Source organism: Toxotes jaculatrix, chromosome 16 (genome assembly GCF_017976425.1).
Source record: "Toxotes jaculatrix isolate fToxJac2 chromosome 16, fToxJac2.pri, whole genome shotgun sequence".
Taxonomy (NCBI): domain Eukaryota; kingdom Metazoa; phylum Chordata; class Actinopteri; family Toxotidae; genus Toxotes; species Toxotes jaculatrix.
This window is the reverse complement of record NC_054409.1, coordinates 6799587-6824970: the sequence shown is the minus strand read 5'-3', so window position 1 is coordinate 6824970 and position 25384 is coordinate 6799587. Positions and strand designations below refer to the sequence as shown.

Sequence of the window (25384 nt, the reverse complement as noted above, 5' to 3'; positions counted from 1 at the left end):
ATTCAGTTGCACTTCAGCTTGAGGTGAAGAATTTTCAGTAGGAAGGGCAGAAGGAGAAACGGAGGAAAAGGAGCATGGAAGGGCAAAGGATGAGGGAGGAAACAGGATGTTTTGAATTTAGAAAATGCTATGATAGCCTTGATAAATTCCCCTAATCAAATCAAATAAATGCCCTGTTTTGATGTAAGCTGCAAAAAAAGGTTTTGAGAAAAAGAAAAGGAGGAAAAATACATTACATCTGAAAAACAATAGTAATTGTATTACAGTGTGTTTTTCAGTGGAGACCAGCGTGTGATGTGTTGTGTGATTTCCACTCCATCTTCCTCCTATCCTCCCTCCTTTTTCTCCATTTCTTCCCGCTCTGTTTTCTCCTCGTCTTTCCAAACCCTTCCCTCAGATGATTCTGAATAATTAACCCTTCGAACCCTGTGCAGTTTGTGCTCTGTTGTCGCTCCCTTTACTTACAGGCTTATGCCACAACCACTGTGTGTTTTAGCTAAACATGCCATATGTTATCATTTTCTGGATAAGTTAGCTACCCAGAAATGCCTTTATTTGGCATTTTTGAGTAGCACACAACAAATGCTGCAGGACATGCATATGACACACATCTGTCCAATAGGATGCCACAGCCAGACGCCAGTTTGCTTGCAGGTGCTGGTAGGCAGGTTTTTTTTACAAGAACCAGGCTAGCTGTTTCCCCCTGCTCCCAGTCTTTGTGCTAAGCTAAGTCTCTCATGTTATAATGTAACTTTCATCAATGCTGTCTTCTAATATTCTTGAGGAAAAGTTTTATGTCCTCTTCTTTTTTGCTTACCAAAAAACAAAGAAAAAAATCTCAACAACAACAACAACAACATCCTTTCATACTGACAAACATAATCAGCCCTGAGGTCAGGTCAGGTCTGAGTGCCTGCACGCTTGTGTTTTGTATTTTGTAAGTCAAAGAGGAGGAAGTGGAAAAGGAAATATGGGATAGGAACAGGAAGAAACAATAAATGCTGAAGGTTAGAAGGAAATACAAAGCAAATAACAACAAACAAATGACATCACCACAGGATGTTTTCCATTGAAAGTAGCCACAGACCCTCGATCGGAGTCTAATTTTAGAGGGGAAAAAAAAAAAAAACTTTGTCTGCAGTTTTCTGGTTTAGCTGAACCTGTGAGGAGGAAGAAGATGAATGGGGGGAAGCAGGAGAGAGAGAACAAAAGAAAGAGAGGAAAAGGGATGAGGAAGAAAAAAGAAGAGGGAACAAGGGTGAAGGGTGACAAATCAGAAAAGTCTGAAAAAAGCTGGATGAAGATTAAGCTAAGAAGAAAGGATAAAGATGTTGAGAAGGAGGAGGAGGAGAGAGAGGAGGATGGCAGGTAGGAAGAAGGAAGATGGAAGGAGTCAAATGAAAATGAGTTTGAAGAGAGAAAAGGCTGAGAGAGGTGAAGGAGGATCCAGAGAAAGATCAGTTGAAAGGACTGAGAAAGGAGGAAATAAATAAGGTGGGGAAGAAATGGAGGCAGATGATGAGGAGGAGCAGAAAGTGGGCAAAAACAGTGAGGAGGAACAGAAGGCCAAGGAAGAAGGAGGAAAAAGAGGAGGCAAGAGGGAGATTTGCATGGAGGACAAAGGAATAAGTGTGGGTGGGGGGGTAGGGTTAGGAAGAAGAAGAGGAGCAGAGGGAGGAGGAGGAGGAGGAGTAATGGGGCAAAAAAAAAACATCAGGGAGGAAGAGGAGGGTAAGATGATGAAGACGTGGGTGGAATCAGCTGCTCCGACTGCATCACATTTGATTCTCAAATCTTCTCAATTAACAGCCACCATTTTCCCATAGCACACCTCTCCTGCCTTCATTTTAGCCACTTACACAAACCTTCACACACACTCACACACACACACACACATTTTCAGTCCTCATCTGCCACACACAGCGCATAAAAAAAAACACACACAAGTTTCGACATTAAACTCCCAAAACAATTTAGCTTGTCACACACTTGCACTTACAAGCATAAACACACACACACACACTCACACACACTCTGCCGCCTCCCAGAATAAGTTGGCTGCTTCTAATTGGAGTGGTGTTTGTTGCGGAGAGGTGTTGAGCGGCGCTGTAATTGCCAGGCAGGCTGGTTGACGTTTTCTCTCTCTTTATTTTTTAAGGACTGGGTAATTAGGCTCGGTGACTGCGATTGTGCCGCCACCGCTGCCGGTACGAGCGAACAGGTGTGGGAGCGAGCGCCGAAGAGCACGACACCTCGCCGACGTCACACAGACCGACCGCAGCGCGAGGAGAAGGGCTGTTTACTCATGACATGGGGGCCCCGAGTCATGAGGTTTCACCAAAAGATACTGAAGACAAGAAGAAGAAGAAAAAAAAAAGAAGTTCACCGCAGGGGAGGGGGACAGGTATTCAGTCACCTTCAGCTGATTGGAGGAGAGGAAATGAGCAGATTGTGTGACTGAGGAGGAAAAGAAAAGACACTTGTGAACATAACTAATAACTGAAGAGTGTACAGCTACACTTGCTCTGTGAGGCTGTACAGAGCGGTGCTTTGAGCCAAATGCTAAAAATCAGCATGAAGATGTTTAGCAGGTGTAATGTTTACCATGTGCACCATAACAGTTTAGTGCAGGATGCCGACATTTGCTAACACCTTTACTGCAATACATCAAAGCCGGAGATCACTCTTAACTACACCGTGTGTCACAGGTCACAGTCATTCCTCTCTTCTGGCAGCCATCTTCCTTTTTCTCCTGTGTGCACAGTTTATAAATGTAGTTAGATGCCTTTAACTTGTAACCTGTTTCTAGACCTCTCCCCAAATCTCTGAGTCGTGATTGTGTTGCACATTGTGTTTCCCCCAGTAGGAAAAACAACCAAGTCAATCACAGCTCTGTAGGCAGGATTAAGAGGGGCCATCTTCCGGTGTCAGTGTTGATGGAGCTATGCAAGCTATCTTACGGAAATAACTCTTAGATTCGCAGGAATTTTAAGAGCGAGAGAAAATAAAAGATACTGAGACTAGAAGACTAATTCCCAGCTGTAGACCTCCACCAACCAGTCAAGCTGAGGTTTACATCCATGTCTGTCCAGACTCATTTAATATATGTAGTGCAGACTTTGAAGGAGTTAAGGTAAAGGCATTAAGGTAATTTGAATAAGAGACAGAAAGAAACCTTCAAGACAACCTGAGACATCACGTTCATTAGAACGGGACAGACGGATAACCTGAAAACATAATGCCTCCGGCCACTGCGATCGCCGGTACGGAGGCATATAAACATTTGTTTATTGTGCCGTCTTCCTAAGCACTCTCCGCAGTTAATGACTGGTTGGTGCTTTGAACATGTAAAATGTGACAGGTAACCTGCTGCAGGTGTACAACAGATGCTTCTAAAAAATGACTGTAGTGAAAAACACACAAGCACTGACTGCCGGCACACTCGTTCTACATTAAACTAACTTTCATCACTGAACTGCTATAATATACATTATGATACAATATGATACATGATGCATATTATCCGTCATATAGCAAAAACACGTTGACTGTAATCAAAAAGGTTGAAGGAAAGTTACCTTTTTGAAATACAGTCAACGAAATGCTGTCAAAACATAAATGTTTAAAAAAACATCCATTTTTTTTTAACTTAGACATCTGTACATCTTTTGAGCCACAAATCACCAAAGCCAAGTTTATACCATGAAATAAACATAATAAACATAAGAGTAGAAGAATAAACATAAGCACATTTAAAGCCAGAGTTAAACCAACTCACAGCTCAAAAAAACCTGAGTAAATTCGAAAGAAACAAAACTACATGTGTCCAAACAAACTCAAAACTTAAACTCAACAAACTAATCTAAACTTAGCAGCCCAGCCCAGCCCAGCTCATCTCAGCATTGTCTTTGGGGAAAACATATGGAGCTCCGACTCGGTAGCGAGCCAGCCCGCCGAAGCAAGCGGCACGTCAATCTCCTGAGCTTTGGAGAAAAAAAAAAAAATTTTTTTTGAAATAAAAACCACAAATCCACGCCGAGTTCTCACAGACTTTAACCTTGAAATCACTGCCATTATTAGCAGAGTCATTATTAGCATTAGAAAAGCAAATGGGGCTAATAATATTTGCCATTATAGCTAAAAACGCCTATTAATCCCTAATCCGCACCACAATTAAGAGCATGGTTGGGTGTTTTTGTGAGTCGTTCTGCCTTGACAGGGAAACGAGACAATTTAACAGCCTCAGAGGCAGAGAGAAGGTGGGAGGGTGAGGTATTAAGCGACTGGCTCCTGCTCTCCATCTCTATTTTGAAAGCGATCAGCTGGGGTGTTTTTGAGTGACGGGCGTAACGGAGGCAGATTTGACTGAATAGAGACAAGAGGGTGGCGGTGGGGGCGTCGCTTGCCGCATTGAAGCGCGTTATCTGTCTCGGTACAAGTGCATCAAATCAAACGGGAGAGGGGATATTATTAAAGCAACCCCCTTTTTTCTCTGCTGTGAACTGTGACTTAATAAGCTATGCCAATTAGGGGAACAAAAATCAGGCGTGCCATCGGGGCTGTATCCGCCCTTGCCCAAATTTCTCTGCTAATGCGTGAAGCTCGCTGGCAGAGGCGACTGCGCTGTTGTGTTTTTTTTCTGTTTGTCTTTGGGTTTGACAAGAAAACGAAGAAGAGGAAGAGGTGGAAGGAGGAACAAAAATAAAATAAAACAGGATAAAGCTCATTGATTTTTGGGATAGGAAGATATTTGTGATGTTCTATATTTTTACTCATTGGCAACAAGTCGCATGAAAAGACTGAAGCCATCAATGAATTTATTCTACTGACAAGTACAGTGTGTGAATCCAAAGCCGGATATATCTTATTCCTCTTTGCCATAGAGCTCCAATACAATCCAAAAATACAAATCACTAAGCTTCAGCATTGCACTGGACGACATGTTGACATGTTGTCTTGTCATAGAGTTTTCTACAATATTCTGTTGTGCAAACTAATTATTCTGCTCAAGCTGTAGATAAAAACGAATAAAATCAGTGCTTCAGTCAGTCAATCAGTGCTGCCACATATAAGTTTGGTCACAAGATAATCAATAGACATGAGAAACATATCAGTATTGCGATAAGGATTTCAAAATATCACGGGATTTACAGTGGCTTCAGAAAATATTCTGACTGCTTCACTTTTTGCACAGTTTTCATACATTTTTTTCCCAATTTATGACAAATTAAAAAGTGAAAATTTACAAAAGTATTCAGACAGACAGTTTGTAGAAGCTCCTTTGGCAGAAATGAAAGCTTTGAATCCTTTTCATTAACTCTCTACAAACTTTACTCACCTGGGTTTGGGAAGTTCATCCCATTCCTCCTGGCAGATCCTCTGAAGCTCCCATCAGATTGGATAGGTGTCTGTGAGCTGCCATCTTCAGGTCTCTCCACAGATGTCTTAAGGGGCTTTGTCTGGGCTTTAGCTGGGCCTCTCAGGGACACTCAGAGACTTGTCCCAAAGCCAGTCCAGTGCTGTCTTTGCTGTATGCTTCCGGTTATTGTCGTGCTGAAAGGTGAACTTTCACCTCAGCCTCACATCACATGCTCTCTGGACCAGGTTTTCTTTGAGGACCTCTCTGCTGGTTGCACTCGTCCTTCCCTCAACTCTGACCAGTCTTCTCTCTGGCCGCTGAAAAGCTGCACTCCAACCCATGACACGGTGCTGCCACCACCATGCCTCACTGTAGGCCTCAGAGTCCTTTAAAGAGAAAGTCCGTTTGGCAAACTCCAAGAGGGCCTTTTAACAAAGTAGCTTCCTTCTAGCCCATCTACCATACAGGCCTGATCAGTGGAGTGCTGCTGAGATGTTCAGTCTTCTGACAGGTTCTCTCGTCTCTGAGGAGGACTTCTTTCCCAGTTACTCACTTTGACCAAACAGCCAACTCTAGGAAGAGTCTTCTTGGTTACATACACAGGTGTGTGCCTTTCTCCAATCAGTTCAACCTGCCACAGGTGGACTCCAGTGAAGCTCCAGCTACCTCAAGGATAATTAAAGCAACAGTGCCACAGCAAGAGGTCTGAATACTTTTAGAAACAAGAGATTTCAGTTTTTAATAAATTTGCAAAACTTTCATTCTGTCACCCTCACTGAGTGTAGATTAACTGGCAAAATGGCAGTTTTGTCCACTGAAAAAGAAATGTAAAGACAGGAACAGGTGCTCAAAGTGAAGGGCTCTGAATACTTAATGAAGCCACTGTGTCTTGACACTAGGTTGAGAACTACTGTTGTAGTTTGAGTCAATATCCTATAAACCATCCTGCTGCACCAAATATGTATTAGTCCTCCTGCAACCAGCTGTTTTATGAAATTATTAAGCCTTTTTTTAATGAAACTTTACATTTGTGAGGCATTTTTAAAGATTTATGTCTTCCTGTCATGAGAATAAAAAATAAAACCACTTATCCTTTCCTTTTCTTTCTCCTTCTTTATGGAGCTGTCTTTCTTTTGTTCCTTCCTTGTTTCCTTTCCCTCTTTCCTTCTTTGCTTCCATCCTTTCCCCCATCTTCCCTTTCTCCCATCTTCAGGTCTTTCTTACTTTTCCTTTCTCTCTTTCTTCCCTTCCTCCTGCTCTTCTTTCCTTTCCTTCTTCCTTCCTTTCTCCTTTCCTTTGTTTCTTTCTGCTGACACTTCAGGAAACATTTCCTCCATCTCTCGTTGCCAACTTTATGTTCCATGGCAACAGGGATGAAGATTTGCCCTCCCACCCCCAAACCTCCTTTAACACCCCTCCAACCACACACACACATGCTCACTTGTTCACGCACATTCAAAATCTCTTCAAATCTCTCAGACACAAATTTTTATGCTCAACACACACACACACACACACCTCAGTCCCCTTCCAACACCACTGACAGGGAGACAAACAGCGGATCTGAGAGGTTATAACAGTGTTTCAGAAAAAAAAAAAAGACAGAAAAACACCAAAACCAGCCAAGACCTGAAATAGACGAGTGGCACTGGCGGTGGTGGTTTTGACAGGCAGAGTGAAGCCGCTCGCTGAACGGCTTCATCCAGGAGGAGATTAGAAACACACACAGAGTTTGAAGTGTGCATTATCTTTCCAGGGATGATCCCAAAATAAACAACAGCAACGGCGAAATCTCCCAATAATTAAAACGCCTAATCCACTTCCTGGTTGTTGATGACCGTGGGCTGAGCGTGTCAGCTGGGACTCGTGGGGATTGTGCGGCGTTTATGTTTAGATGCTTTTGTGTTTTTAAGGTGAATTTATCGCCAAAAATACAAGGACACTCAAATGTGGAGGGGGGCTTCAAAACTGAAATTTATTCACAGCATTGTGTGAAGGTTGTCATTTCAAAATTTAACCTCTTCGTGAAGACATGGCTGGAAAAAATGTCAGTTCTTATCCTCAAAAGCATCAGATAAACCCAATCCTAAAGCCTGTATTTATTCCTCTGCCTCTCTGTCTCACTGACATGTTATTTTTACACAGCACTTGTGTGTTTGGTGTTTTTATCCAGGCTCTTGTCTCCTTTATATCCTAATTTTACGTTTTATGTTGTCTTCTTTAGCCCTGTTTGGCAACCTCCACCTCTTTTCCAAAGAATCTGGGGACAAACTGTCATCTGTCGCAATTGTTCTTCTTCTCCAGCAGAAGCCTCAGTGACATTTAAGTCCCATGTTTCATGTGCGTCATAATTTATTCACCAAATCTGTTTCCATTGCACTTCACATCGCATTTTGCTTTTATCAATACACCAACATTTCCATTGTTCAATTGATCCAGTAAAAAATGTTTTTCAATATTTCAATGTGCATTTACACATACTTTTTTCATTGCATGTTGAGCAAAACCTACTAATCTTTGTGCTCCATCAACCTTACTCTTCAGCAGGAGGGGCTGGTTAATTGGAGCATAGGCTACAAATGCCAATAGACTAGCTGTGGAGAGCTGCTTCACAAATCCACATATCAAAAGACAGGATCTAAGGACATATCATGAAACTAAACAAAAGGAGAAAGGTTTAGATTTGTACTTCGCTTTGTGACCAATAAGTCATGACCAAAAAAATACCAAGCCACACAGCTTTGGTAAAATTAAAAAGCCTTTAATAAATGGGCTTAGTGCCTACGCGTTGCCCTGATGAAGACTGTGAGTTGAAACCTGTAGGCGCTAAGCCCATTTATTAAAGGCTTTTAAATTTTTCCAAAGCAGTGTGCCTAGCCCGAATGGTATAAAAGAGGAGCCCAAATTCTGCCAAGCTTCTCTAAACAACTTTTACTTACCTGATGAAAACTTGTAACTCTAATTTTGGGGATTTTATCTATTCAAATTTCTTTGGATAACAATTAAAAAACACAACACTGTCATCCAGCTAGAATAAAAACATATTCTTAGTTCATGAGATGTTGACATCTTGGAGATATTAACTCAATATTAACATTAATATTAAGATAATATTAAGCTGCGGAAACAAGACATTGCACAGACTGTTCTAGGGGGCTAGCACAGTAAAGTCTGTTTAATGTCTAGTCCAACTGATTGAGACATTTGAGGTTCTCACATACAGCTCCTTCGGATAAAGTCAAGAAAGGTTCAGGGTTTGAAAGCAACTTTGGTGTACGCCACACATACACTCGCCCACTTGTGGAGAATATGATGAAGAATGGTTCAGACATAACTCTTTTTCCACATCTCTGTAGACCAGTGTCTATGTTTTTTTTTTGGTTTGTGCAGCACTGAGCTCTCATGTGCATTCATCTCTGTAATGAGGGGTTTATGCTCTGCAGCCCTACTATAACATCCCTCTCTATGTAATTGTCAACGGACTGTTTTTGCTGATACAATATGATTTCAGAGTCTGATCACATCCTGAGCTGACACTCTCAGTCACCTGCCGAAGGGCTGCTCTTCTGTTTTTCATACACATCGCACTAATGCACAAGCATAGCGGTCATCAGTTATCATGAGCTGTTAACCACAGTTTCTGACCATCTATGTACTGATGTCTTTCCCATAGATCTAAATGCAGATGTCACTTTGAAACACGAGCCAGCTGACCAGTCTCTGTGACTGATCTGGTTCCTCTTGCCATCTTGATACAAAATCAGAACCAACTGAGCCTGCTCAGCATTTTCACACACACCACAGAGCATGACTGGATGTTAGATGTTTAACTGTACCATGCAGTGAACCTGTGTGGAAGCATCTGCATTCCTTATGTTTCTCCACTCACTTCTTCAGGTATTTCCTTTAATTTCTCACCTGTCTGTATGTAAACCAAAGTGACTGTTAACCTCAAGTAAACAGACCCTGTTCAATGACGGCACGTCCCATCCTCTGGCCTCACCCCAGCCTTTGGAAACCACTGCTCTCATGGTTGTGTAGGTCTGTAGAGTTCTAATTAGCTGCATTCACACACAGCACCGGTCTCATCAAAATGCCGAGGCCTGCAGAAAGCCACAGCAGGGGTGAGCAGAGCGTGTGTGTGTGTGTGTGTGTGCTGCATCTTGTACATGAGGGTGTTTCGATGTGTGCACATTAAAAACAGTGTGTGATTTGTGTACAGCAATGAGTGTATGCGTGTGTGAGAGTGTGTTCCTGTATCAAAAGAGCAAAAAAAAAAAAAAAACAATTCCAAAATGAAGATACACATCGACGCAGAAAACCAAGGCCTAACTGCTACAAATTCTACAAAAGCTGAGCCCTTTTTTTTCTTTTTCCAGAATCGTAACATTTGTCGTCCTTCCTCACATTTGTGTGCACGGCACGGGAGCAAACAACATCGCTGAAACCGCAGAGCACAAACAACAACAACCACACAACGAAGCAGTAAACAAAGAAGACGTCTTGGCATCTCTCTGTTTTCTAGCCAACTAACAAAATGGCTTCCGAACGCTGTTTAGAGACAAATAACAGGAGCGAGAGTAACAGAAACGACTCGGCTGTTTCCTGTGAAAACCTCCCAGAAAAGATTTTAAAGAGAAAGTATCCTCCTGGTCTGAAAGACGAACATTTAGATTTTCTTGTACGGACTGATATGACTGAGGATGTCATCGATCATACGGTAAAGAGCAATACAGTACATTAAAATACTGGGAGATACTTAAGGGAAATGCACCATAACTTACTACCAGATATACGATCACAACAAAGAGAACTGGACATTGAGTTGTGTCTTTGTTCTGTTACTGTTCCTTACCATTATAAAGTTGCGGCACAGTTAATTTCCTTAATATGTCAATTGTAAATACTGTCAGTATATAGGGACGTCAATGAATTGCCGTCAATTAACTGCTGACTTTTACTTGTCAATAAGTTAAGAACTGTTTCTTTATCCACTGATTCAAGTTGATCGATGTTTGATGATAAAAAATATGTCCAACTAACTGACTGAGAAACCAAAAAGAAAAGCAACTGCTCTCAACCATCAAGCAAAACATAAAACATAAGCAACAGGCCGTGTTGTAGTTACTCCATCATCAGCATTTTAAAGATATTTATTTAAAGGTGGAGAGATTCTATATGACAAAGATTAGAATGAATGGACCTAAGCAAGAGCTACAAGCTGCACATGCACATAGATACTCAAACATAACTGTTCAGACCCTTTACTCAGTACTTAGATGAAGCACCTTTGCAGCCTAAAAAAATCGAGGGCCCCTGTCAAGTTTCACCTGAAGCTGCAACAAAACACACAAAAATGCCAGAAGAAGACAAACATGCAACAATCAACAATTAGCCTAAGCAGCTAGCTAGCTTAAAACGATCCACACACAAGCAGACGGATGAGTGTTATTTATGAACTAAGACTGAGAGAAAAGTTTTATCCTTTGTCTCACACTGGGCTCTCGCTCACACTGCTTCCTCTCCCACACAGATCAGTCAGCAATTTAACTGATCAGGGATCAGATTAACACCACCGCATCTCTGCGCTTCTGTATGACTGAATGGGAGCCGCTTTCTCCCGATGCTTTAAAGAGACAGGCAGGACGGCGGCACAGCCTTAGTTCAGGCAGAGAACTGAAATTACACCAGCATCTGTTGACTAGCATCAACCGTTGTGTCCATGCTTCACAGTCAAAGGCTCGGTCACAGCAGTGTGTCTGTCAGCTGACTAGTAACGTCCAGTCATATTCATGCAGGTGCACAGTGCTGCCGTTATAACCTGACACTATTCTGCATAAACTCTCATTCACTTGGTTTGACTAAGATTTAATGTACATGTTTATTCAGGGGGGTGAGATCTGTCAGCAGAGTCCTGCTGCTCACTTTCAGTTAGAGATCTCTGGAAAAAGAGCTGAGACTTTTCCACCAAATCTAACTGTAAAAACCAATCTGCTATAAATGGACTGAACTAATACAGTAATACAGTAAGTGACTGACTGTACGGAGGCATAAGTGAATGAGTGGATGAATTACACATTAAGAATATCATCACTCACCCACTTACTAACAAACTGACTGGATGAATGAATCAATAACAATAACAATAACTACTGTGACTGACTGACTCATTCTTTAACTAGTTTACTACAGCGAATCACTCAGTGGCTGAATGAATGAAACACAGACTCCATAACTAAAGTGAGGTATGAATTAATTGACTGACTGAATTAGTGAGGAAGAGAATAACTGAGGAGGCTTTGACTGGCTGAGCTACCAGCTGCACAGTTAAAGCTTCGCATTCAAACTCCCACATCCATAACATTTTAAAGCTAAAGGCACCATGTTTCACCACTCATTGAACCAAACTGTACCGGTTTGACACCAACAACACCACTATGTAGAAAAACACAGTGAAGTCACCTCCATAACACACACACTCATACATACACACACACACACACACACACACACACACACACACACACACACACACACACACACACACACACACAGGCAGGAAAGAATGAGACTGGCAAATCAGAAAAACAGGAAGTCTCCTTCAGGAATGAACTTGAGCAGCTGGAAAACAAATGTGTTGCCTTAAAATAAAGAAACATGAAAAATCACATCTCAAGACCGTATTTTAGCCCACAACATTCCTATGTTATGTACAGTGACAGAGAGCGGGAATGATTCAGGATACAGAGAACAAGATCAGATTCAACCTCTGGTCAAAATTCAAGCACTCAGAGTGAATTAATCCGCTGCAGAAAGTAGTCTTCAACAAATGCACCTCCTGTTGAATTATGGTCGCTAAAATCTATAGAGCGCAGCTGTGTTAGGAAATTACTGAGCATTTTTTTTTTAATCAAAGCCTCTTTTTTGATATTTAGGTTTACAGTAGGAATGAATAAATATTAAGTGATGAACTAATGCATAAAGTAATATAAACAAACCACACCACCTCATTGTTTGAGCAACATATGATATATGAAACATTTTAGTAAAGAAAATACCAGTGAGCTCAACAACAAGGACAACCAAAGTATTCAAACACTATATGAGCAAGTTATATAAAAAAAATGCTATTTTTAAAATCTGCTCAAAATAAAGTGATCCACAAAGCAAAACAGCATAAAAACCCCAAACTGCATCGGCATGTACAGAACACGATTTCACAAGAAAATTCAAACGTAGCAGCAGCGAGCAGGTGTAAGAGGAAGGAGAGGAGGAGGCTGAGCGAGGGCTGAAGGAAAAGGGAAGGAGAAAGAGGAGGAGGGAAAAAAGGAGAAAGCTGACGTACTTGAGCCGGAGAAATGTCCGCTCCCCAGGGAGGTCGGCCCGTTCTTTCCACTGCTAACAGGAGGGGAAAACATCTACAAGACAAACAGAGCGCACATTACCTCCGAGAGCTGTGACACTGCAGACAGCAAGACACATCTCTACAGAAACATCACTGCAGCTACTCATGAAAAAGCTTCATTCCAAAACGGCAGGGCGACATTTGGCTGAAAAATAGTGTTAGATTCTCATCGCAGTGCAATCTTGCTAGGAAACGTCACAAATGTGATGGTTACTCATGGTGTTCTTTATTTTTATCTTATCAGAGCTTTTTTTTTTTTTTTTTTTTTTTTGCTTTTCAAACACTAGATATCTTGTTTTGGAAGGAAACTCTTTGGGGATTTTTAACATGAAAAACTTTCCATCATGACCAGGGCTGTGTATCTTGTATCACAATGCTAATAAGAAACCTCTGTTTTGGTGCCAAATAATAAACTGATATTTTATTTTATTTTATTTTATTTATTTATTTATTTATTTTTCTCACTCCTTACTGAATACACTATGAATAAAACAAAATTATAAATCTGAGCAAGTAATGTCTCCAGAGGAGGGACAAAGTCACTGTTTTGCAAGTTGCATGTAAGTCTTAGATTTTTGCTAACAAGTCCCAAGTCATGTCAGGCAAGTCCTGCATCAAGTCCCAAATCAAGACTATCAAGTCCAAAGTCATGACAAGTAAGATCAGAGAATAGTCTGTGAGAGACGTCCAACAAGTTCCGAGTTATGTCCCAAACCATGGTCAACAAGTCCTGAGTCAAATCCCACATTAAGTCAAGACAGGTACATTCCTCACCAAGTCCCAAGTCAAGACAGGCAAGTCCAAAGTCAAGTCCAACAAGTCCCATTTCAAAACTAACAAGTCCGCAGTCAAGTCCAACATCAAGTCAAGGAAATCCTGACTCCAGGTTCCAAGTCAAGACCATCAAGTCCCATGGCAAGAAAGGAAAATCCCAAATCAATCGTAAAAGTCATTCCAAGTGAAATGGCCAGAGCCTAAGTCATGAGACACTGATGCTGAAGTCAAAGTCAAGCTCCAAGTTGTTCTGGATGTTAAGTCAAGTTTAAAGTCATCATATTCATGGCTTGAGTCTGGCTTTGGTCCATGTCATGTGACTCGAGTCCACACCTCTGGGTGCCAGCTTTTGGTACGTTTATACTGTATGCTATGGACACATTTTGTACTCAGATTTGAGTATTCTGTACTCAAAATGTAAGGAGGTTTGATACCCAGCCCTGTGATCACACAGACACTCAGCTCAGAGCTGAACACAGATATGAAGAGTTCATTTTCCAAAACACGGTGGGAACACCTTTTTTGAAAAGCAGAAAGAAATCAAATTCCTCATTCAGCATCTGTGAGAAATAAACAGGATCCAATCACTCAAATCACCTGCTCACCTTTGAGAAAAATGTGTTTTCGTTTTAGCCAAATGTTGGTCGGCTCATTTTGGAATGAAACACTTCATATCTGACTTAAACATATGAGATAATCATCAGAACTAGTTGCCATCTGCTCTACACATCTACAGGAAAATCAAGCCCATATTAAGACAGAGACTGAGGCTGAATACTGATTCCTGCTGCGTTACTGTACAAGCTACTGTAAAGCTTTACAGCGAAAGAGTTCACGGTATCAAAGTGAGACATCTGACCCCGATAGATAACCTCTCTGGATAAACATCAGGCCTGTGTGTCGGTGTGTTTGATGGTGAAATCTCACTGATCGTGAACACACTGAGCTTCCACACTTTCAGATGCTAAAAGCAAAGGACTTTAGCTTTTGAGGGGATTTTTCTTTTCTTTAGAATTGACCAGAATACAAGTAAATTAAACCCTGACTGAAAACAATAAATACTTGATCTATTGTCCTTAATACAGCCTGTTGGGCCTGTAAGTCTGCATGTTGGATACGGAGGTTGCTTGTATATTCGATCTCCCTCACAGCTGCAACAAAGGGAAAACAAATGTTTGGGAGATAAAGGATCTAATTCTGATTATTAGCAGGTCTATCGATATCCCGGTCGAAGCGTTTTGAGCTGTTGATCTCAGCTTGTGGGCGTGTAAAGACAGATGATCGCATAAATTAATGTTCGGCCTGCGTTTCTAATGAGAAGAGACACGTTTTAGCTGTTGCTGCCCTCCTTTGAATTTTTTTCAAGAAATGCGATTTAAGACAGGCTGATTGATACTTTTGTGAACCTGCAAAAAATCTAATGCGAGAAAAATATCTTTAACTTTTCTTTTTGCTATTTTTGTCCACAATTGTAATCCTATGATATTCCTACAGTCAACAGTTACTCGAGTGTGTGTGTGTCACTACATGATATTCCTATAATATTACTTGTTTGTGTTGTAAAGCATTTAGCGTATACACTAGCTTACTGAAAGTATAAATATATACAATATACTATATATTTGTATCATTAGAATCTTTCTATAAAGGCCCATTATGTCTCTGTGGTTCTCATTAATTAATGTAATGATCTTTTTTCGGCCATTTTCTAAAAAAAAAAAAAAAAGTGACTTTAACAATTCTATGATATTGTTGTAATATTGTTTACAAGGATTGGTATGTACTTCTGGTACTGAATTATGAATTTAGTGATTTTATTGCCTGTATTTTTTAATAAATGTCACTATAATATTTCTATAATACCATTATAAGGACTTGAAAGTGTGTGTGTGCCACTAAATGAAGAGTTAGTAGTGATTTTATTGGACTTTTTTGGTACTTTTGTAACATATATTATCGCTATATGGGATATTAAGCATGATCCTACTGTATTTATAGTAGACACACGTGTTTTATCACTATGATATTGCTATAGAGGCATATTATCTGTCTACAGTGCTCATCACTCTGACATTACAGTGGTTGTTTTGTATGTGTTTTAGTAAAAATCTCACAATAACAGTCCTGTACCATTCAGAGATTATAGTGTTTGTGGTGTAGTCAGTTATTACAGACTGTTCTTTCAACAGTTCTCTAAATTCTGTGATATTTGTAATAGTTCTATGATTCCCCTCCCTAGTGTCTTACAGTGAATATCCAGGCCTCAGCTGTGATCTCTGCTTAATGTATTAACACTATTGTAGAAATGTAAAGTATAAAATTTAAAATAAATGCTTTTCTCTTGTATATTTATATCCCATCCCTAGTCTCACTCTAGTGACACGGATTGTGTAGATATCTTTATGTCCATGCTGTCTGTCTGCTTTCCATAACAGAATTAATGTAAGTCCGTTTGCTCTCTTCATTTAGGGGTGTTTCTGATTTTTTTTTTTTTTCCCCTCTCCTCCTCTTCAGGCCAAAGTTGCTCCCAGAGGAGGAGAGGCGCAGAGAAAACATGGCCGAGAGCGGGGACACTATTTCCTGTCCGTCAAGTTCACAACACAGGCTGTGTTAAATAAATAAATAAAATAAAATAAAATACACTAACTTTGAAACGGAGTCATGAGTTTGTGCATCTCACAGCCTGCTGCGGGAACATTTAAACAGCGGAGAGAAAGTGTGACACATTTCTCTGCCTGTCTATCTGTCTGTCATGCAGGTTCATGATTCAACATCGAGCCTTTTGCATCTGAAATGTTCTGTACAACACGGTGCAGAGCGCATGAAGCAGCCTATATTCTCACACAGACAAAAAAAAGGAAACATTTTCTAAATCCTGTCATGGGCAAAAAAATAGAAAAAATAAAAAATCAGGCTACACATAAAGGAAAAAAGGACTTAAAATGAGATATACTACCATGGATGTTGGGAACATTTTCAAATCGCTGTTTCGCATCTATAAGACAACAAAATTACTAATGCAGCATCACAATTCTCTGCACACACACACAAACAAAAATGAAATTACAAAACCAACAATATGCACTGACTTTTCTGCAAGTTACTCTACATAAACACACAACTTTTGTGCAAATAGTTGAAAGACTGAGTGGCTAAAACATATGCAGGTTATGTGCCGTGCAACTCATACATTAAAAAATGTAAACAGTGGTCGCTGTATGTACAGGACGCGTTTATTCTCCTCTCGGGTTGTACTGTCATGATACTACTCATTATATCCATATTAACAAGAAGAAGAAGAAGAAGGTGAATTCGCTTACCGCGCTGAAATCCAGTAAGTCACTCAGTTCCTTGTCTGTTCCCAAAGCTGCCATCCGCTGTTGATGATGCATTTTAGCAAAATCGCACGGACCTAAAAACATGGAAACAAATGGAGAGATAGATGGATAGAGGGGGATAGGTAGACAGATTGATAGATTGAGAGATAGAGGGAGAGGAGAGGAGAGAAGAGAGGAGCAAGACCTCGGCTTTCTTTTTCTTTTCTTTTTTTTTGCGCACCGCTCCGCTCCCGGATCTCTTTTCCTCCACAGCGAAATAAATCCAGTAAAAACAACCTCAAAAGCCTCGATCACAAATCTAGTTTTCTTTCATCCTCGGAGAAGGGGCTCAGTCCCGGGTTCCTGGTTTGGCAGCAGGAAATAAATCGCAAGAAAAAAAACTGACAGGAAATAAAAGAAGGAGGGGGGCGACCGGACGGGAGTCTTTTCGCGTGTGTTTCGGTGTGTTTTCCCCAGCCAAAGAAGTCCGACCTCTCCGCGTGAACACGCAGTTTGTCCGCCGCGGCTGACTGTCAGGCTCACACACGATATAAATAAATAACGCGCTGTGTCTCCGCGAACCTCTCGGGGAGGAAAAAGATCACCTCAGAAATGTGTGGTGGTTGTTTGTTGTGTGTGTCTGTGTCTGTGTGTGTTTGAGTTGTGTCAGAGGAAGAGACGAGGCAGGGTGAGCGCTGCTCCTGACCGGGCTGAGGGTCCCCTCCGCTCGGCTGCGGGTGCTGAAGATCCTCGGGTACGCAGGGACGGATCCCATGTGCGTCTGGCACAGCCTCGGTGAAATAAATGTGTTCGTGCGGCCACCTAGCTTACATTCTCGTCTAACACCACCGCGCCGAGCACCAGGCTGCTGCTGCTGCTGCTGCAGGAGGGAGCCGAAAATCTGAAAGAAAAAATAAATAAATTTGAAAGAAAAATTGGTTTGTAGCTTTGATTGATTGGCTGATTGGTGCGGTGATTGGCTGGTTTGATTTGGACTGGGTTAATTGGGCTAATTGGGGAAGGGAAAGGTGATTTTTTTTTTCTTGTCCTATGGAGTTTGGGAACTGTAACGGTGCAAGAACCAAGATGAAATAAAACTTTTTAAAAATATATTTGAAATGTAGCTGATTGTTTATGTGTTAAAATTATTTACCCATTTGTGTTTTCTCTATAGCTGTTTATATAGTTTATCATTTTAAATAATTCACTGGGTGGTTAGTTTTCCAACTAATAAATTATTTTACATTCTCATCTATATACATATGTGTATATGGTAGCAGGTAGGTAGTTCTTCCGTTGCCATTTTACTGATGAGACTGTAAAGTGCACTGAAACAAGTGCAGTGTTTGACCTGCAACCCCCTATGGGTCAACACATAAACCACAACAGCACCAAAACCCTCCTCTCTGGAAATACTTTGCAATACTTTGCTGTTTGTGTGTGTGTGTGTGTGTGTGTGTGTGTGTGTGTGTGTGTGTGTGTGTGTGTGTGTGTGCAGCCCACAGCCTGCAGGTATGAAATGACTGGCCTATTTCTGCAAATTACACCCTGCATGTGCGGGTTGTTCTCATGGAGAAAAAGCCAGCAAAAACACACAGGTGCAGGCACGACATAAAGGCTTATTTGTTGCTGTATAAAGTGGTCCTGCCTGTTGGCCCCCTTTACAGCCCCTCACTCTCAAACTAACTAAAAGCCATGTAACAGCTTATGCAAAAAATAAAAAAATAAAAAAAAATCGAAGAGAGCACAGATACACTCATTGTTGTGTAAGTGCAAGAAGGATTTAATCTGCGAACAGAGTTCCTGATATGAGATGAATTTAAACAACTGTGTCGACATTAAAAGTGTTGACTGGACAAACTAAACACAACTCTCTTTATCCACTTTTTTCAAGCCAACACACCTGACAGACACTGCTGGAAGAGTGGGGCCCCTCTCCCCCCATCTTGGAACGCCGATCAGTCCCACAGTCCCTATCAGGTTGTCAGTCGGTTTTGGCATCAATTGCATTGTTTTAAAAAGAGAATACTTTGGATGACATATGTATGACATAAACTTAAAAACTAAGATGAGTCCTGTGTTATTTAGCTAATCGCGAGACCCTGTGTCAACATCTCTTTAGTTGGAGCCACACAACAACTTATGCCAGGCTGGTCGGCCTTAGTGTATTTGACATTTATGGCAGTGTTATACGGTTAATATCGACCCTGTGAGTCATTAGAAAGGACCAAAAAAAAAAAAACTTGCTGTGCTTTCAGGGAGGGAGTCAGACCCAGAAAACAAACTAATAAAGAGGTGAGTCAATGTTGATCCTGCAGACAAATATTCAGAGCAACAAACTGAAGCCACTGGCTGGAAGGGATGAAATCAGTCCATGCAAGTTAGAGTGAATGGACATCATGCAAACTCACAGAAAGAACACCACCTGAATGACAGGATAAGTCATTTGTTAGCATACAATATGAGCGCATTACTGATCAATGATGAACAGCAGGTCAGTTTTAAAGTTTAGGCCAATAAAACCACTTGCTTAAAGTTTAGAGATCTTCATGGTTAGAACCATAAACATCCTCCATCAACACAAAATGGGCTTTGATGAAAAGCCTAAAGCTGCTCTAATCCATATTTTTTATATTAACAATGGATCAGATGATTGTGTGTAATGTGAGAGGTGTTGCTAATAGTGACAAAGTCACAGAGTGATCACCTCACTGTGAAGTTCCCCTCATCTACTGAGCCTTTTAGCTTCTCTTAGCTCATAGTTTTGGTTTTCGCCGCACAGTTGCTTTGCAGTGCTCTCACTGCTCTCATTAACTTTATTTTCAGCAGCTGTTTTCAGCAACAACAACAACAAAAAAAAGCTTTAATAAACTCATTTGCTACATTAGCAACTAGCTGGTGAAGAAGGTGAAACATTTAGCTAAAGAGCTGGATATTTTTTCTCACAAACACAAATCCAGTGGCATGATAATAATGCACTGTCTGTCTGCAGGATGTGTACGTCTGAAATTCTTTGAAAACATGTTAGCCATTACAACTTTTAATGATGTATATGTTGTGTTTGGATTTTGTTCCCTTGCCCCCATGTGGTGAAAAACATGCAGTTGTTTTGGTGAGGACAGACTTAAAAGAGAGAATGAGATAAAGACAAAGGACAAAGGTAATCTGTTAAGCTGTTGTTCAGGCTGGATCTTAGAGCTTTTCACCACATGTACATCATCTGTTTACTTATGGCAGAGATCAAGAAAACACCCAATCTCATGACCTGTGATCTATCCATGTGACTAATACTCAATGAAATGTGAGCACATTACTACAAACAATTCTCTTTCTTAATTTCTTTCACTTTGCTACAAGTTTAAAAAAAAAGAGTCCATAGGCCGACTGTGAAAGCAGCTTATTATGACCATTAGTTACATTATGTTGTTGTGGCTTCTAGTAGCTGTAGACATTATGACACGAGGATGCCTGCTGCCGGTATGCTCCTCTGGGTCGTATCTGGGTGTAAGCACAAGTGACCTCTATGGTCGTTAAGATGGAGGACCTTTTAATAAGGTCATGGGGACTGTATGACTGTATGAGTGGCATCTCAGACTGGACAAAAGGAAAAGAAAGCCAGACCTGTCAACCTCTCACTGCTTCTCTTTCACTATCAACATCTGAACTCAGGAAGGAGTTACATAACAATCAAACAACATATCCCGGTTTAGTCTGAGCGCTTTAACCTTGAAACAGAGCAGGAACACAGAGTTATGGTCTGACACAGAACACGGTGCCTCTGTCACATGTGGGCCACAACTGAGCTGCAAAACTCATCCTTGATAGATAGAAGTTATTACATAATGAGCTGGGACGGAGGGAGCACGGAGGGCACGGTGTATTTCCCAGTGTGATTCAGTTAGTGGGAGAACTGAATACTGAAGAAAATATCACAGAAAATTAAAAAAAAAAAGTCATATCAGTACATTAAATAGTGCACAAAGGACTCACTGTAAAAATGCCATGTTATACCTCCATTCTTTGGTATAAATGAGGTTAAATAGTTAAAGTGGTAATGTGTAAGTATTCTAATGTAAAACATTCAAAACCTAAGATTATCACCATGTGAAGATGTCTGTGTATTGTACTGCAGAGATATCTACTGAAGTTAGCATGCTAACCAGCTAGCCCTTGGCCCCTCCCGTCTCTTAATACCACTTTGTACCTTAAGAGGTGATAGTGAGTCACTGTAGCGTCCAGTCTACCCTCAGTCCAACATGAGCAGATGAAGAAGTAGTAACTGTGAGTAGGCTGTGAACCTATTTTTCTCTCTGTAACATTCCTCCACTCTTTCCTCACTTCAGCTACTGATGCCGCTGCTCTCCCTCTCCCACGTGTTACTCAACCTCTCGTGGCTCGTCTTCCACTCCCGCCACCACTACGTCTTCCCTGTCTCTCTGACTGGGCAGACTGGGAGTGAAATCGTTGTCCTCAGTTTAACAGTAACAGAAAACAGCCTACCAGTTACATGATCAGACAACAAGCTGAACCTATGAGGAAAACATTATTCTCCGGTCCATGCACGTTTGGCCACATGTCAACATCACTGACACCTAATTCAGTAATAGATCTGAGTACAGGACACTGAGGTTACATGGTATGAAGATTAGATGACCAGGCCATGATGACGTGCTTCAGAATAAAGTCTTGTAGAAGTAGAGTGGAGTTCTTCCTTTAGTGGCTTCAAGCAACTTATTAGATACTAGATCACAGGTGTGATATTTTATATTGTTAAAAAAAAATCTGATTGGCAGGTAACACATTTCACCCCCGGGCGGCCATATTTAAAGTCCTCAGCTCCTGAGTAGCAGTGGACGCTGACTGAAGCTAACACACAAGACAGAGACAGACATGAATGAAGACTGGGAGACGGACGGGAAGGAAAAAAATGACAGGAGGGAATTTAAAATGCGATGATGATGGTGGTCAAGGAAATAGCAGGGCTGAGTCACTGAGAGGAATTAATGGTATAAACACACACACACACAGACACACACACATACACACATTCCTGCAGGGAAGCAGTGCAGGCAGACACACACTAAATGCATGCAACCACACATGCATATTCATTTTTTTTCTCTTTCACACACACGCATGCACGCTCACACAAACACACACACACACCCCTACACACACACACACTATAAACACACTATACACACACTCAGCCCCTCTGCGGTCTCTAACAGTGTGTTTTTGCCAAACACCTGTGTAATCGTACAGCTGTGGAGAATGCTGGGAAAGGACCGGGGGAACTGAACACCGCACAGCTAATACCCTTTGATTCCACCCGGATCACTGAGTGTGTGTGTGTGTGTGTGTGTGTAAGAATATGAGTGTAGAAAACTGTGAGTGCTTTTGGAGATTGGAGAGAGAGAGAGAGAGAGAGAGAGAGAGAGAGAGAGAGAGAGAGAGAGGATGAGTGTTGGTTCAAGTTTGTTTTGTGTGTGTGTGTGTGTTTGTGAGTGTGTATATACTCTGTCCCCAGTATCAGCATTCTGGAACATTCCTCCATCCTCCTCCTCCTCCTCCAGCTGAACTCATCGAGCGCCCTCTTTCTAAAAACACTCAAACCATCCACCACAGAGGAAGAGGCTGTTGTCACTTTTTTTTTCTACAGAATTGTTATTTTTGAAACTGAAATTTCAGCTTTTCTTTCAGAAGAAAGCATGTTAAGCATCTCATTGTGCATCACTCATTTCAAACACTTCTTCATTCTGAAAAAAGACTTCGTAGTTCAATGCGTCATACGAGGGGTGATTGATAAGTCTGTGGCCTAAGGCAGAAGGAGATGACTTATACATATCTTGTTACATGGTGCACATGCAGTTCAACTCTCTGAGTGATGACAAATAAAGTTTGAAGTTAATAACTTTTGTGGTTTTTCTGTTTCGGGTAATTAAAAATCACAAGTCAGATCTGCCTGAGAGAATGGACACATCAGCCTTTCTGCAGTCATCTGCTACCTCGGTCTCAAGGGCTCAGCACCCAGCGAGGTCCTCTGCCTGATTTGACCTGATGTGGCCCCCTCAGACTACTACCTCTTCCCAAAGATGAAGAAGGAGTTTAGTGGTCGCCATTTTGACAATGACAGTGGCGTCATCTCTGCTGTGGACCACTTTCGTCCAAGATGCTGACTTCTACAAAGAAGGGAGTCAGTAACAGTAGAAAGGGAACAGGAAGCTCAGGTCATTGATGCGACCTGAATTAAATTTCATGAAAGTCTGACATGTGACACGTCCATCCACCCGCTTGACCTCCACTCATTTATTTTCTGTCTTGATGCATATAAGGTACACTACATGCTGCACTGACACTGAACACAGGACGAGACTTAAACTGTTCAATTAAAAGGTTCTAAATCAGCCAAAATTGATGTTATTCCCAGGAGTCACATCAGCACACGCGTGTGGGGGTTTTCCCTGATAGATCAGAAAGCGAAAAGCAGCTAAAATAGATGAGTCTGTATTTTAGCAGTTCCTCATTCAAGCAAAATGAAAAATACCAACCACACAGTAACTGTAATCTGAGACCTCGGCAAATATTTTTTTTGTTACACAGAACGTTTCAGTAGTAACAAAGTGAAACATGGAGGAGAAAAATCAGAGCAGACAGAAGGTCAACGCTATGATTTTTTTTTAAAAAGTGCATAATTTTACATTTTAAATATGTATCTATATATAAAAAATAGATGCATATGTGTCAGTCTACTCAGAATGTCAAGGGCCCATTCACAATGACTCTCTAGATCTCTAAAGATAGACTGGTATCGTTTCAATGCCTCTGTAGTTGATATGCATGCTTAGTATAACCAGCACTGGAAGGAAAAGAAATTTCTATTAAATTTTGTCAAGTTTCTCAGTCTTTAATCTTCAAATGTCTGTGTTCAACTCGTCTTTAATGCCGGCCAAACTGATCAAAGACAGCCGAAAACATTCCTGCTACATGGTGAACAGTGCGTCATGTTGGCCACAAACCACCAGCGGCAGCCATCTTTCTTCCATGTATTTTTCTACGTTGGACTTAGGGTTCGCAGAGAAGTTTTGAGTAATGAGGTGCACATTTCCGACGCTGACTGGAATGTGGCTGAGCAGCCACACCTGTTCGCTCAGGTAAAAGTGATGATTATTAACAGTTAAAGACCTGAAGAGTAACTGAGGTTCGTTTCATTTGGAGAAACTCAGCAGGTGTCACATCTCACGTGTTTAAGCTTCTCTCCTGCAGAATTCTTGGTCTGTTTGAGTCTGTGTGTGTGTGTGTGTGTGTGTGAGAGTGTGAGGGTGGATGTTTCCAGAAGGCAGTGTGTGCATATGTGTGCGTGTGTGTCTCTGTGTGTGTGTGTCTGTGTTATCCCTGGCCTGGCTGTTTTTGGGATAAGAAGGCGGGTGCCAAGCAGATGGTAGCAGGGGTTTACACAGGTGTCTCCAGTATATATGTAATGTATGTGTATGTGAGACAGAGAGAGAGAGGGAGTGTGTGTGTGTGTGTGTGAGGGAGGGAAAGTGGGGCTTGAAGAAGGCAGCTGGGGTCAAGTTCAGGCCACTTCCTTCTGTTTATAAAGTAAAAGTTGTTCTCTCAGTGAAGTTTGGTGATTATGTGCATGTTGAATTTGCCCATAAAAACTTAGAGAAAATGGGAGAAATGTCTGTATATGACCAAAAAACGTACACTTGGTTGAGGTGGAAAAGTTGGCATACAGATTAAAGAACCATCACAGTCTTTTCTTCATCAGCCACACAGTTTAAAGCTGTTCTGCTGACATTTTTCATTCTCTACATGCATAAATACTGTGTGTGTTTTCAGCTCATTTGGGTGTGGTAACAGGTCAGTGTATTGGCTGTACTGAATACGACAAATTTTTGTTGCCTAAAACCTTCACTCCCTTTAGATATCAGTGAAGCCAGTCTCACTGTGCACCTGCTGAGTTTAACCTGGATTTTTGTTGATGTCATGATAGTAAAATACTGACTTTATCTGACAAAAGAAACAGAGAAATACGTAAATAAGAACAACTATATTGTGAAGTTTAGGGGAATTAAAGAACAGTATAGGTGATCACTAAACAGAGGTTTAATGACTTGTCTCTCCTCCTTCTTCCCTTCTTTTTCTCCTTCTCTCTTTATCACTACTTTTGAAGACAAAGCAGAAACCAATGATCTGTATCATTAAAAATTCAATTTAAGTCAATTGCCAGTAAATACAGGCATATATTTACATTTACATACATACATGCATATACATTTACAATTGAATTTTTAGGCTGAGGAGACAAAAGCTGCACCAGCAAAAATGATCATTTAAATACTGCAGAATGGGGAGAAAGAGACACACCTGAGACGCTGTGGACACAGACTTGGTGTAAACACACTCAGCACAGCTCAGCAGGAGATCATCTCCAGCAGCTGCAAGAGAACCGGACGCTGCAAATATTGAGTGCAAAGTTATCTCCACACATGAACAGAATCTGTCATAAGGCTAATGATGGTG

The 25384-nt window shown here is 41.1% G+C and overlaps 1 protein-coding gene across 8 annotated transcripts in view; it reads right to left on the bottom strand.

Moving 5' to 3' along the window:
* LOC121195069 (transcription factor 4-like) overlaps window positions 1-17498 on the bottom strand; it is a 195759-nt gene extending 178261 nt beyond the window's left edge. For 4 of the 8 annotated variants that reach the window (XM_041058259.1, XM_041058254.1, XM_041058260.1 and 1 more), the window contains exons 1-3: window positions 16859-16960; window positions 16495-16533; window positions 12705-12777 (exon numbers count right to left, since the gene is read on the bottom strand). In XM_041058259.1, coding sequence (XP_040914193.1) covers window positions 12705-12777; window positions 16495-16533; window positions 16859-16960 — 214 coding nt within the window. Of the gene's footprint in view, window positions 1-12704; window positions 12778-16494; window positions 16534-16858; window positions 16961-17060 lie in introns of those variants that run through there. The other 4 variants (XM_041058258.1, XM_041058263.1, XM_041058257.1 and 1 more) reach the window with 3 other exon arrangements.
* Window positions 17499-25384: the final 7886 nt, after the last annotated feature.